Below are 15388 nucleotides of genomic sequence, written 5' to 3' on the forward strand. Positions count from 1 at the left end.
CGCGTAATCGCGTAACCAATCAATAATCAGTAAAACGCGAAACCACAACAGCGGATCGCTTCTGATTGGTTACGCGATACGCGGTAAATACACCTCATGGGACTCCAGCCTTACTTCTTAGGACGATATTTCATTTGTGCGTTTTTGTCGTACGACAAGCTTTTTCTGCGTGTTGATTGGCTATAGGATAGAGAGATCCGAGGACCTCTCTGTCTTGCACACATTTGTCGTACGACAAAAACGCATAAATGAAATATCGGCCTTACTCTGTGTATTGTAGACGACGCCTGACGCGCTCAGTGGAAACGTACCATAAGACTTTATATGTGCACTGGAGCGTAGTTCCTCCCGCTTCACGACAGGCGGCGTTCCGCCTGTTTCTATTTCAGGCAAATAGACTTTCCCCTCGATTGTGAACGGAATCGCTGTTCTGTGGGAATCGCCGTCAACTCGGTCAACTTGGCGAGCCGCCATTTTTACTCTGATTTACGTACTCCGAAGAAGAAGAGGAAGGATCAGGACGGATTCGACGTTTACACAACGAGAAATTACAAGAGGTGAAAAAATTAAAGGCCTTTAACATACAAAAGAATCTTATAATCAGTGAATTTTCAATACCTGCGGTCGTATAATTAAAATACTGATTACACATAGAATACAGATCTCAAATCATGCTCGCCGCATTTTGTAATCCACATGTATCCATGCAATCGTTTGTTTTAATCCAATGTATATTTTGGCAACAGACTTTAATTCTTATTATTAAACTGGAGTTGCACTTATTATTAACCTTCATCTATTAAAAAAATATAAAAAGTGATTATACTTAAGCTACTACTATACTTAAGACCTACTTTAGAGGGTAATAATATAATTGTGATATTCACATTGCTAGAAATTGTTCCAAGATCTCGTAACGGAGGAAAAGTTGATCAATGATTAATTGACCGAATTATTGTGTGTGAAATGATATTTATTAATTCTTTCCCTATCCGAGACAAAGCTTTTTTCTGTCGGGATTCAAGAAGTCTATTTACAGTTTGATATATCGTGTGTTTAAATCATTTGAATGCATGTGTATATTTCAGTATATATATTTTTTATACTTTTATATTCGGGAATGATTGTGTATCTTGAATTGAGGTAAAAATTACAAAAGTGAGCAATTCACTATTGACCAATTAAATTATGAATATTTTAGTGAATTTGCTTACTTTTCTAATTTCACCTCGTTTCGAGATTCACAATGGACCCCCTGATATCCTTCAAACGTTTCTTGTATTGTATCAGAAATCCTTGGTATTACTAACATGATGAGTTTAATTGAGTATGAAATTATGATTATATTTGTACATGCACTACCAACTGAAGGAATTTATTTTAATTTTTATTTATCAAAATAGCTTGAACATGTAAATAAATTATGCTAATATTTGTTTTGCAGACTTATGAAGTCAAGATAAATTTTTCATCCTGTTAAATAAATGGTAAGAATCATAAATATATAATCAAATATTTTAATGTACATAAATCTAAACAACAGGATGATATGTCTATATTGCTGAACAGGATAAAATTTTTAATAAAATTTCTATTATGATTATTTCTACATGCACTACCAACTGAAGTAAATAAAAAAATTCTCTTTTGAAAAATATTACTGTCAAAAACTACTAATTTACGTTTCATTTTTGCAGAATATAAAAGAACAGAGATCAGCTTATGGAGGTCTACATAGATAAGAATAGTGTAAATCTGATGATGTGATATAAGTATATGTATACACATAAATTATACAAGAAAGCATCAGAAATTAATGAGACTGATTTTCTTAAAAATTTTTTTACTTCTGTTTTTACTTAATCATGGAATTAAAAATTAAATCAAAATAGTTACAAAAATAACATATACCTTACAATTAATGAATCACTTCTATATTTTAAATATGGCAAAAGGAATGGGACAATGCATTGCAGTGCAAGGAAAATATATTCGAAAATTACTTGAAAGATTAAATAAATATTTTATTAAAAATTAAATCTGTCTCATTATTCTTTGATACACTCTTGTACATATGTAATACTTAATAACATAATATTACTGTGTTACAATCAATATACACATTGTTTGTATAATAAATATTAAAGATGTATCTGTTTATTTTTTCCTGAACAAACCTTATATGTATATAATAAGAAATAAAATATACTTTTTGTCATACAATTGAAAAAAAAAAAAATAATTAAATTGATGCTTATTAAGATATGTATTATGGAATTGAAAGTCAACAGAAATAAGTTGACTAGTAATTCATCGAATTGTAGAAGCAAATGAAGCAATAAAAGCTCATACTTAGAAAATGCACTTGATATTGCACCAGGTTTCTTTAGTATGGAATAAATCCTACTTGTCTAGATAACATTTAATAGGAGGTACATAAAGTAAATTAAAATATGCACTTGTACTACTCTCAGAAAACAGAAGAAGGTACTTTAAGGGGCTGATTCTGTTACTCTTTAACGACAGTCATTGATGTCATTGCGCAGATATTATATAGAGTAAAAAAGCGCAATAACATCAATGACTGTCGCTAAGAGTTACATAATCGGCCCCTAAATTTAGTAGGTAAGCAAAGTGAAAATGAATATTCAACAAAAGTATCAAAAATATGAATAATGCAGTGACGACAATGAAATGCACATGTAAAGGATACGGCACATTTATTATCTTTAATGGTTCTTTCATTCTGTTTTCTTTTTTTTTAAGCAATGCTTCATAAATTGACAATGTTCATTATGCACGTTAGCATTACAAAACTACGAATAATTGAGAGGACCGGTAAAATATGAAATTCTAAACGATGCGTCCAGCGTCGAATTTCTGAGTACGTACTACTTTGTTATAAATAATTTTCATATCACTGTATGCGTTAGAAAATGTGTCAGTAGATCTCTTTTTTTTGCGATAATGCGCCATACGACAAATTCAAGATTACTTGCGCCAATAGTGTGACCAAATGAAATTCACAATATGTCATCAACTGCAACGACTTTTGTTAAAAAAATTATGCTCTTTATTTGGATCTTTAACGTTATCTTTTCATGGTAAAACCACGCGTATTGTTCACAATACATTGCGTAGTGTCAGTATGTGTCAGCAATTGGTTTTCGACTCGACAATAATGAGATTACGTGGGAACACGAGTCCCCAAAAATAATACAATTCTTGTGATAGAGTTGCGTGTGTCAAGTACATAAAACTATATTAATAATATACTTTAAAAATATCATATATAATATATATATATATCTACCCATATTTACCTACAACATAATTTCCTTCATACGTATATACATACATATGCATATGTTGCGCGTTCTTTAATATCCAACATATGTATATGTATATCACAAGTATCATAAATCTTCAAGGCACTCCAGATGTATATTACATTCATATTTTACAAGTTGTGTTGTCCAGCGTTTAATGAACGGGGCATTTTGACGAGACGTAAAACAGGATTATTTTACTCGTTTTAAAAGCGACGTAGTAACGTCCTTTATGCACGTTTATACAGCAAACGAAAGAGGCGATGCAGGCATTAGAATGAGAGGTATTTTTTTTCTTTTTTTTTCTTGTATCACTCAAATGTGTAACTACTTTTATAATTTTTTTTCTCTACGTCGATGCCAAGATACTCTTATAAAGCGTTCAATTTTAAAGCGCCTTCATTAGAAGCACATCATTTTCAATGCTGCTTCCCAATTTTCTTTTGTGAAACTAGACATGTATGATTCCATTTTGCGACAAATCGTATATTAAGACCTATTTACGATAGATGGAAGCGCGTCTCGCCATGGCACGGTTTTTACACGCACAGGAAACAAATATATTATTTATATCAATAGGAAACGCAACGCAGTATTGTACAACGCTCACTAAACAAATAATTTTTGTTTTAATTTTCTTACCGATTGCGTCATCATTTGTTATACAGATAGTTAATCCCAAATCGTTATAGAAACGTGATTGCGCCCAATATATATACAATAATAAAACAACCTTGCGAAATGTTATCTTTCACAAGAAAAATTAAGATTTTTTGAAAAATAATATATTTTCTAAGATGTATGTGAGAAACGGATATCTATAAATCACAAATATTTAACATTGTTTGTTGTACACAATTGTAAGCCACGGCACGTTTTGTTGAGATATTTACATTAAACTTTTCATATAGATAGTCGAAACGCTATTTTCGATTAGCGCGGGAACGCTTTCATATATATATATATATATATATAAAAGCAAGACACGCCTTCATCTAGTACAAACGGTCGGTAGACAGTGATGCTAAACAAACACGAATATTATTTGCCAGTTATGTTATTAATGCGATCTAACCGTTCCAGTCTATAAGGTTGAAATTTCGAGTACGCAGATTCTAAGTGAACCACACGCTGTGTTTATCCAAAATAGAGACTGATATACGAAATATTGCCTACGTGTTTGCTGCCTCCATGTCTCATATAACTTTGGCTTCCCGCTTTAGTAACAGCAAGTTTCACAAGCCTTCGTATTCGTACTTAAATACAGTATGTTACAGAGAAATATCTATAAGAATGCATGTACATCACCATCGCTTACCCCTAGCAACATTTAGGATAATGTACACAAACAAGACATGTACAGGTTCATCGACTGGATAATAGTTTTGATACACTGTCGCGCAGGTTTTAAACACCAATCTCAGTCGGTTTTCTGCTGATATAATTCTTTTAACGATTTTAGTTCGTCGATTAGCGTCTGATTTCTATTCTCCAGCACCGCAACACGATTTTCTAAGCACTTTATATATTCTTTCTTCTTTCTTCTACATTCACGTGCCGCCTCTCTGTACACATTAAAAATAGAGATAAGAATATTCTTCGTTATTAAAGGGATTTAATCTTTTCTTATCTTTATATAGGATAAGAAAATTCTATTATATCTGTATAGGTAAGTACGGATATAATCTGCATGTGATAGGTCTATTCTTATCACTCACCTGTTCTTAAGCAACCTTAACTCTCTCTTTCGTGCCGCATCCTCCACTACTACTCCGTGACCTGTATAGGCTGTAACATTGCAAGAGACTGCACTCTCCAAATGTTTACGTTACGTGTATCATAATTCTCTATTTTTTACTAGATAGCTTTTTTATTTTATTTGTTAAGAATCATTGTATTTATCAAAAGGACTATAGTCTAGAAAATATATCAAATTGTACTATTAATTTATATATTATTGTAGATCTAAAAATAGTAGGTAATATTAATATATGTCGATTCATGCAATATAGATTTCTCTTTGAAAAATTATTGCGTCTATATCTATATAAACAGTATATATACTACAATAATGTATGATCACGATACAATATTGTAATATAATAGAAACAAAAAAAAACTGAAAAGCTTTCTTAGAATCTCTGATAGGAAATGATGCAAAAGCACACCTGGGACAAAAAATTGAGTGTCCTGGCCCTGTGCATACTGCACTATAGCTCCACCCGCTGTCGCCGCATTGCTCATAGTTAACGTGTGAAGCCCCGGAACTCCCTCCCCTTGGGTTGCAATTTGAATAGTACCGGCAGGAATTACTGTAAAACAAATAATTTTGGAAATGTAAATGTTCTAAAAAAAAAAAAAAAAAAAAAAAAAAAACAATCCTTCAACTAATGATAACAGTGCCGTGCATCGAAACGCACTAGAAATGATAATGCATTTGCGTTGAAAGAGACTTTAGATGCGTGATACACAATGGTATAATGTTTCTCGTACAAAAAAAAATTATTTGAGTTTTTCGGCGTCTTTTTCTTTTTCGTCGAATGATCCGAATGATGTCTATATATCGATATCCCATAAGCAAGAATGCCACACCAAGCGAGTATCGTGAAAAATGATATACAACGTTAGGCAGTACACACAGGGATGAAAGACAAATAGTAAATGCGAATGAACCTTGATTTCAAATTATTTTTTTTTCTTGTCCTTCTTTCTCATTAAGTACTCCTCTAACATCATCTCCCTCGGTATAAAGAATACAAGAACTACGTATACGGACAGCCTATGGAATGTAATACAGCCAGGAAAGATACGTAAAAGGAGATAAAGTAACCAACCTGTTTGATAATGGAGAGAATGGGAAGACACTTCACTGTCCACGTTAGAATCACACTCAGAGGATGATTCTAAGGGGGGCAAACGACCGTCTGTAACACCGAATCAACCCAAATCCCCATTAATTAGCTCGTAACCGGTGTCACTAACGTGTGTGTGTGTGTGTGTGTGTGTGTGTGTGTGTGTGTGTGTGTGTGTGTGTGTGTGTGTGTGTGTGTGTGTGTGTGCGTGTGCGTGTGCGCGTTATTTTATATACAATGTATCACTTTCGCTTTTTCTTTTTTTCTTTACCAAATTTATACCATATCCTTATTGATCACACTGAATAAATATATTCTAAATTACAATTATCTGCACCCAGAAAGTAAAATTGTAGTATAGATAAATATGAAAAAAACAATGAAATTTCATCATGTAACTACGATTTGTTAAACTATTTCCTTTCTGGCTGCTGATTATACAACATATATTTATCAATGCGCTGCGTGCAGTCAGCTCATACAAAAAGGAAATAGAAAGTAGCTGAGAAACATTTATTGAGAATAAGCTCTTAAATGTTAAACGAAAAGTCAACTAAATTTCAGATAGAAGTAACATGGAAATAACAATTAATTTTACGTGAATGACTGATTGTTTCATATATAAAATAGGAGTTTATAAAATCTTTGTGAAAACGATCTCTTATATGATTATTAATATATTTGACAACATATTTTTTCTCTTCCACGAGTTAAATTATAACAAGAACATATAGGGTGTATTAAAAGTGGAAAAGGAGTGGATTTCATGCAATAGAATTTGTTCAAAAAATTAATTCGGTAAAGATGTAAAGATTAGTGGTTACTTGCCCGTTTTTAATTTATGATAACTTTTAAGAGAACCGTAAAATTTTGTTACATACAATGTTTTTTTCATCAAATATTTTTTTTCCAACATTTATTTCTAATATGGCTGTCAATTGCACTTACCTTCTAATACATCCTGTATACATGAGGATTAATCAAATTAACGTAAACGTCGAAGCGATAATTACAACAATATTTTATGCTCCATAATATATCGCGGTGGACATGAGTACGTATTCGCCGATAAATCGTTGAAAAATTATTTTTTTCGAATGCACATAGGTGGGATTGCGTTTATCACTTAACTTTACTATTCCAAATAATTTCTTTTTCAATGTAATATTAAGGTGATGGAATCAGAAAGGAACAATCTGCGCAAACCCTCTCCCAAAATTTCTTCCTAATTTAAATAATCTCCTATGTCTCTGCTTTTAAAGTTAATTTACGTTCGCATTGCTGTATAGTATTATACGAGCTTGGTATGGCATACTTCTCTTATATACCTGATTGTATGTAAACACTGTATAGTATTGTATATAAAAACGACATCGTAATACAAGTCTCATTTCATCACGCGCTAAAACTCATTATGTCTTAAAAGAGCTTATATTACTTATTTGCGGTTGAAACCAGAAAAGCTTAAAAAGCTTCAGCGCAATAAATATTCATTATACCGTACCTGTGCTAATATATTTGAGGGACGAAATTAGATAATATATTATTAAAAAGAGAAAAAAGGACATTCACATTAATTTCAATAGTACTAAAATAAAGATGATCTTACAGTTCAATTCTTTATACAATTTCAAGATGCAAATATGCAAATTACTACAGATTTTGTAGTCTTCGACTCGTATGAACTGACATGCACGTGAACGTTTTATGTGATTAAGAGCGAGTGCAAATATTTATCTTTAACATTTATTTCATTCGCAGCGAAATGTTAAATAAAATTACGCGAATGGTTTTAATTCAGAATCGCGGAAACCAGCGACTATATGATTAATATTCTCTATATCGCGACCTAAATTTCTATTGCACAATAGAATGTTTAGCACATTTAGAGACAAGCTTTACTATTTAAGTATAAACGTCATATCTTACCTGTAATTTCTCCTCCGCCTAAATCGTTGAGAATTTTTCTGTAAGACGGCCGTCTGGTTAGAATATTCCTCTTCTTGGGTGAATCCTCGTCTGAGAAACTATCGTCACTACCAGTTTCCACCACCTTAATAAATAGTATTCAAATTTCAATGATATATTAATAACTGCGTCACACATTTGCGCGTACTGATAACAATGCAAACATCTGGACGATCTTTAGGCTGAGGCGTTATAAAAAGTTAATACATATGACTCACTTGAAGCGTCTGTAAACTGCCTTGTGCAGTTTGTATAACGGAGTTGGGTTTGCTAACCAGAATAACGTTTCCTTTGGAGATTGCGACGGGTTGTATGTTTGTGGCGGTCTGTATCACGGACTGTTGATTGGGTTGTATGACCGATTGCACCTGTGCAAGAATTAAACAAAGAGTTAGATATTATGAACAGTCAAGACAATTATATCATTAAAACTAATTGTAGACACATGATCATTATTCCTTGTACATACAAAATAGGTGATATTTACTGCATCAACCAATAACCATTGTAATAATTAACTATTAAAGGAATAATGTACATGTCGTTTGTGTGTTACGAGAAAGGTGGGAACTTATTCATGGAACTTGAAACATATATCCAAAATTTATGCCCAATGTATACCTTCGACAATGTTACATTCACAGAAAGTATTCCCAACGTCCTACAATCTAAGGATGAGTGATCTTGGGAAGGCCTTTGCGTTCCCAAGACGCAACCAGCATTATGCAAGACCGGATGTCTAAATCGCACTTGCATTACAGAGAAACAATAACGACAGTAAAAGGACAAATGAACGGTATGCGCATGCTCCGAAATAAAGAGAAGACAAATTATCGGACATAGATACACAGGAGAGCCTCCTGTATACCTGTGTTGTTCCTGACGAGGGTAGCGTCAGTTGCACAATGCTGGTAGAAGCTACCAGATGATGAGTTTGCTGCTGATGCGTTCTATCGATAGATTGTACCGAGGTTGCGATTGCTGGTGCTGCGTCGCTCTGGGAGCCCTGCACAGACAACGGATCGACGGTTGATCCATTTTCCTCGACCATACTTTCCATAGCCCGACTACCTCGCGAGCTCTGCAATAAAAAGAAACACTGTATATAATACAAATATTTAGAATATGTTCAAGAAGGAAGAACACACACAATGTCATATCTCATCAAAAATACAATAATTACATTGGTTCACATTTGAACGACACAAATGACACAACAAAACCTTTGAATTGGAGGAGCTTTCGATTAGCGGAACGCGAGTCATTTAAACTTCCCGCCAACAAATGAAATGACTGCTACTGCGTCATTTACATAAGCGGAGCTAAAAATAAGACTGAGAGGGAAGGGGGAGGGGACAATAAACACGCGCTCGAGGTACTGTTTCTTTCTATCTCTCTCCCACTCGACAGGAAACGACGAAGAGAATTGCCACCCGGATAAACTGCAAGGGTAACCCTCGTTCCCGCACATACCTAGGAAATGCTCGCGCGTAATCCGCGATGGTACCCCTCCCCCAGATGACGGATGTCAGGATCAGGGCGAAAAGGAGCAGAATCGCGCGACCCACCTCGTGTCGACCGTCCGGAGCGGACACGAATGCGCGCGATCTCGGTCTCTCTCTCTCCGGGCCGTCGGGTCGCCATATTTCGCGGCATCACGTTAAGCGTAGCAGACGAGCGTAAAACGCGCGTATGCGTCGCGCGGCCACGAGCTAACGCGGAAAAGAGCGAAACGCAATGCAAGCAACGGCGGACGCGCGATCGTTTCTCCGTCTCGCACGCGCGATCGTCGCGGTGCGCGAGGAGCCGCGCGCTTGGTCCACGGCCCGATTGTTATTATTCTCCAGCTGGGGCACTTACCAGTTACGTATTTCTCGTCACCAAGTTTGCTGCAATCGGAGTGGGCAGTCGGGCAGGTACGTAGCAGCCACGTCAAAACTCCAGTGGCTTCGTCACTGGTGGAGCCCACGACCTCTGAGTTGCGCGTCACGCTCAAGATGGCAGTCGTCGTCGTGATAGCTGCTGCCGCCGCCGCTGTTGCTGCCGTTTCGTGACTTTCGTGATGCTGCTAATGCTGCTGCCAGTGCCGTTGATGTTGTCGTTGCTGCTGACGATTCCCCCTCGACCGCCGCCCTCTGACCCCTCATAATCTGATCTCGTCTATGTTCTAGGCGCGTCATGCAGTCATGCATGCGATCCAGTACGATCGCAGTATCGCGGCTTCAATCCTCAACAACGGCGATTCCCGCGATTTTTTCTGTCGCACTCTATTCAACTCTATTGTACTCTCTCTCTCTCTCTCTCTCTCTCTCTCTCTCTCTCTCTCTCTCTCTCTCAGCTCTCTCTCTCTCTGCTCTATTCGTAGCACGTTTTGCTCTTTATTTCCTCTTATTTTATCAGAAAAAATATATAATTGTGATATTCATGATATCTAGAAATGTATATATATATGTACACAAAATAAAAAAGTAATTACAACTGCATTATAAATTATTAAGTATAGACTCCAATATTGGAAACAATATCGGAACATCGGAAAATGGCCGATAATGGCGCTTTATATGATCGCGTCTCGTTCAAACTTCATATGCAGAACGATAAAACGGATTGTGTATCTGCACACAGAGAAAAAAATGTACTAAATTTTAATAAATATTTGTTTAAATAGTGTCAATCGAATATTTACTGAATGTAAGTATATTTATTTGATACAAAAATCACATTATTAATTTAATTATATTTTTTTATTTGGCAAATATATTTATTTTCAGCAAATAAATGCTATATTATATTAATATTGTTTAAACAATGAATTATTAAAATTTAGTACTTATTTTTAAAATTTTTAGAGGTAGTTTAAAATTACAAAATATAAATAATAGGGAGCATACAGCCATAGCGCAAGATGTTTTAAGTAAAAGTCATATATTTACCCGGTAAAAAATTTTTCATGCATAAATATGTATAAATATACATAAACACGCATAAATATTCATAAACATGTATAATTATATATGAAATATGTCCATACATGTTCATACATCCTTCTTTCTTTTGTAAAATTACTTTTTATTGTAATAGAAATAATAATAGTAAAGTGAAAACATAAAAAACTTGCGTCACAAAATACGTGAATCTAAAAATTACGTATTTAACTCACGAAGCCGCACATAGTTTCAATTTATAAGGAAATTCAATATTATATAAAAGCAATATCAGAATTGAAATTTGTTAAAGAAGCTTTTGCAATCTTTTGGCATTTTAATTTTTGAACTTATAATTTCTTTAACTCGGTTTTATAAAGCGAATGTAAATTTATTATCATCATATTTGGACTTGCGTTTTATTGTCAATATTCATTTAATTTTATGTAACACCTTTTTATTTATTTATTATTTTTATTGTACTGATGATGGTCAAATCTTGACCGAAACGTTTACTTATTCATTATTATAATTTTAAATATATGACTTTCATTTAAAATATCTTGGGCTGTGGCTATATGCTCCCTATTATTTATATTAGTACTTTTTCCTTTCATTGCAAATTTGTTACTGAACTTTTTTTTACTTTTCTCTAACGTTTATTTAATTATACATGTATTCAATTTTAAATACCTACAAAGAACAGTTGTTTAATTATGAGATTTTTAGACTATCGGATGTCGGTAACAACTGATGGATCAATCTCTAAAAATCAAGTTCTTAGGTCCGTTTCCACCAACGCAGATCAACTTTAATCTCGGTTCAACTTACTCTTTGTCTTTTTCTAGTTCTAAAGATTAGAAAAAGACGAAGAGTAAGTTGAACCGAGATTAAAGTTAATCTATATTGGTGGAAATGGGCATTAGTATTCTAGATTAATTTTAATCTCGGTTCAACTTATTCTTCTGCTTTTTCTAATTTTTGTATCTATTTCCATCAATAAATTTACTTTAATCTTGATTTAACTTAATTTTCATATTTTAATGTTCTACTTTTCTAGTTTGAGAATTAAAAAAGGATAAAGAATAAATTAGAGTAAATTAAAGTTAAGGATCGTGGTCGCAACCTGTATAAATAATTGACCAATTACTGTCGAATGAGAGAGGAGTCATTGACTATATGATTCGTCAATTCTCTCACAGATTACGGTCAGTATAAACAATCCTTTAATTTACATTGGTAGAAATAGAGCTTAGAAAAAATAAAGAAAGAATAATAAGTGAACTGAAATTAAATACATTAATCTACATTTATAGAAAGCCATTAATCGATAACTCATATTCGAATTATATGTATAAGTAATGTTTTTTATTTTTTTCTTCTGCCGATAAACGATAAACGATATCCGATAAGCGATATATTACAATGCAAAGAAAGAAAAAAATTTATCCAAGTCTGATTAAAGCTTTTTTTTTCTTTCTAAAGCAGGACGTAATGATGTTCAAAACAGTTCGAAAGGCGCGCGCAATCTACATTCGTTGCACTTTATGGACGAAACTGCTTCAATTTTGGCGGGATTTTCCCTGGTTGATGAACAACGGCAGTCTTCGTCTGTACTTTTTAGCAGTTCTTATTGCACTGTTTATCCTACCTCCTTTTCTCTCCAACGGGGAGAGAAAAAGAGGAAAGATAAACAGTTCGAGAAGTTTAGTTGAAAAGAACACGTCCTCCATTTCTTAGAACAAAGAGGTACAGTGTTTACCGGGGCGGTTCGTATTTCGTAGTATCAGTAAAAGAGAGTAGTGGAAGTCGCTAACCGAAAGTTTGTGATCTAAAAGGCAGAAAATCGCTATTCGGAACTATAAAAAAGTATCTCTAACAAGATTCGTCTACCTGGTCTATTGTTAAAAAGTAAAACTAAAAAACATGGAACGATTGAGTCACGTTAAATTTATGGATATTGCTTTTATCGGAATATTGTTCTGTACGGGAGTCGTAAAAACAACAGGTCAAGATGGGATAACACCAATGATATTTTCATTGGACGAGACATTCGGTATATATATACATTAATTAAAATTTGTTTAATCAAATTTTACTGTATTTAACGTGAAATCTTGTTTATTCAGATATGTATATAAATTCACGTAGAAATATTTAAACACTAATTGCTTTGGATCTGCAAAAAATAAAATTTCTCTTATTTATTTTCATAATTGGTTTATTTAAAAATTTATAAATTATGCAAAAATTCCTCGTTAATGATTATAAAAATGTATAAAAATATTTTCTAAAGTATTTATAAAATTTATAGCACAAAGGCTAGGTGAATATATTATGAACAAGTTTCGTAATGATTGCGAATGCATTGAATATAATTGTGGATGCTGTCAGCATTTACAATTGGGTGTAGTCTCTATAGTCGGAAAGTGTAAGTACATAATTATTTGTAGTCTATATTATAACAATAATTTAATATTGTTATATTCTATTTTGATGCTATATTTCTATATATTATAGTATGCGTAAATGCAAGTTATTTAGAAAAGGATTATGGGTTTTCACTCACAATAACCTACAATAACTTTGCAATTATTAGCAAGACAATTTCAGGTAATACCTAATTGCACAAATTAAAATATACATTGCTGTATTTCAAAATAATCGAATATATATTTTTAGCTCGAAACCCGGCTATTTGTTTAGCAGAGGACATTTTAAGTAAAGTAGATGTTGAAGTTTGCCTGCATATACGTGATATGAACATTGACAATGATAAGCTTCACGTTTGCTTCGAGATTTATGGAGAAATAACGAAATTCCCAATCACTAAAATAAAATTGGGTTGTATCCAAACTAAACTACGTGACAAGAAGGAGTATTTAATTTTCAAGGTAAACGTAATCGTTCAATTACGTTAACTTTAAGCAAAAATACGTTAATTTAAAATAATTAAAATACACGAGACCAGCGAATACTCAGACAATTTAAGAACGAATACCGATTAATGTTAAGAAATGTAAATTTTGGGCAATGTTTATATTGAATTTCTTTTGTCAGAATCCATCAAAAAAAACACCATGTATACTTCTTTCATTTTTATACCGCATTGATATAATGTTTAAGTTTTATTTTTATCCATTGTAATAATGTAAAACAGATCTTTTATTTTGTATTTTATTCAGGATTACCACGGACAGGGAAAAGTCAGGGAAATTGAAATTGGTCATAGAAATGGAGAAAAATCAGAGGAAAATGTAAAAACGTCTGGAATTTCGAAATTAGATCATAATTCCCTGAAACTGCTCCTATTCCAAATAATTATTATAATTTTTTATATTTGACGTTTATAGTCAAATACTTGTTTAAAACTTGTGCATTATAAACGATTTTGATAAAATAATTAAAATTTATATTTTATTCACTATTTTTATTTAATCTTTTTTTTCGTCATTAACTGCATTCTTTTTTCCAAAACTAATTTATTTTTTGCTGTGGCATGTATTTGCACCCAAAATTATACTATGCTACTAAGCTTTTTTGCGTTGTTTTTAGTAATATAACCGAGTAGCTTTCCTACAACCCTTGAATCTGAATGTTAAAATTTACATATTTTATATTATCATTTTATATTATCATTAAATTTACATATATTATATTATAAAATATTACATATTTTATTTAATATATATATTTTATATTTACTATTATAGTAAAGTGAAAACATAAAAAATAATTAAAGGGATAATTTTTGCATTGTTTGTTTTAGAAAAAAACAAGTTTGGGAAAATGTAAAAAAATTACTTACGTATAATTATATATAAAATTATGCATAATTATATATGAGCAATTTTTTTGTCCAAATATGATAGTAACAAATTTACATTCGCTTATGAAACCGAGTTGAAGAAATTATAAGTCCAAAAATTAAGATGCCAAAGATTGCAAACACTTCTTTAACAAATTTCAATTCTGGTATAATTTCCTCATAAATTAGAACTATGTGCGGCTTCGTGAGTTAAATACGTAATTTTTAGATTCACGTATTTTGTGACGCAAGTCCTCGTAGGTGTAGTTCTAAGTTTCTATCGTCAATTTACAACATTTACTTTGTAGAATGTATTTAAAATTGAATACATGTATAATTAAATAAACGTTAGAGAAAGTAAAAAAAAGTTCAGTAACCAAATTTGCAATGAAAGGAAAAAGTACTAATATAAATAATAGGAAGCATATATAGCCACAGCACAAGATGTTTTAAGTGAAAGCCATATATTTAAAATTATAATAATAAGTAGACGGTAGATGAACGGCA

At 32.7% G+C, this 15388-nt stretch overlaps 3 protein-coding genes and 1 long non-coding RNA gene across 13 annotated transcripts in view; 2 read left to right on the plus strand and 2 right to left on the minus strand.

The window, feature by feature from the left end:
- LOC108763194 (transmembrane protein 47) overlaps positions 1-13701 on the minus strand; it is a 24067-nt gene extending 10366 nt beyond the window's left edge. Inside the window, exons 1-2 of the mRNA XM_018510619.1 lie at positions 13694-13701; positions 206-209 (exon numbers count right to left, since the gene is read on the minus strand). The gene's annotated coding sequence lies outside the window, so the exon portion shown is untranslated. The remainder of the gene's footprint in view (positions 1-205; positions 210-13693) is intronic.
- LOC108763195 (uncharacterized) lies at positions 430-1881 on the plus strand. Its single transcript, XR_001940208.1, has 3 exons — positions 430-557; positions 1445-1487; positions 1698-1881. It is a non-coding gene; the product is annotated as an uncharacterized LOC108763195 (long non-coding RNA).
- Positions 4322-10364, minus strand: CrebB (Cyclic-AMP response element binding protein B). Of its 10 annotated transcripts, none has more exons than XM_018510604.1 (8): positions 10010-10137; positions 9018-9230; positions 8368-8517; positions 8111-8234; positions 6164-6253; positions 5498-5641; positions 5048-5117; positions 4322-4894 (listed from the first exon to the last, which is right to left on the minus strand). In XM_018510604.1, exons 2-8 carry the CDS (start codon positions 9207-9209, stop codon positions 4750-4752), a joined length of 915 nt encoding a protein of 304 aa, XP_018366106.1. In that variant the 5' UTR covers positions 9210-9230; positions 10010-10137; the 3' UTR covers positions 4322-4749. The 10 variants fall into 10 exon arrangements, with proteins under 10 accessions (XP_018366106.1, XP_018366110.1, XP_018366112.1 ...); XM_018510608.1 differs by having other exon boundaries at positions 5048-5108; positions 10010-10128; XM_018510610.1 differs by having other exon boundaries at positions 9117-9230; positions 10010-10118.
- LOC108763173 (uncharacterized) lies at positions 13000-14644 on the plus strand. The gene is made up of 6 exons (XM_018510550.1): positions 13000-13129; positions 13388-13504; positions 13594-13686; positions 13756-13967; positions 14259-14377; positions 14629-14644. Exons 1-6 carry the CDS (start codon positions 13000-13002, stop codon positions 14642-14644), a joined length of 687 nt encoding a protein of 228 aa, XP_018366052.1.
- Positions 14645-15388: the final 744 nt, after the last annotated feature.

The sequence above is a fragment of the Trachymyrmex cornetzi genome, unplaced genomic scaffold, assembly GCF_001594075.2.
Source record: "Trachymyrmex cornetzi isolate Tcor2-1 unplaced genomic scaffold, Tcor1.1 scaffold345, whole genome shotgun sequence".
In the NCBI taxonomy this organism is placed as follows: domain Eukaryota; kingdom Metazoa; phylum Arthropoda; class Insecta; order Hymenoptera; family Formicidae; genus Trachymyrmex; species Trachymyrmex cornetzi.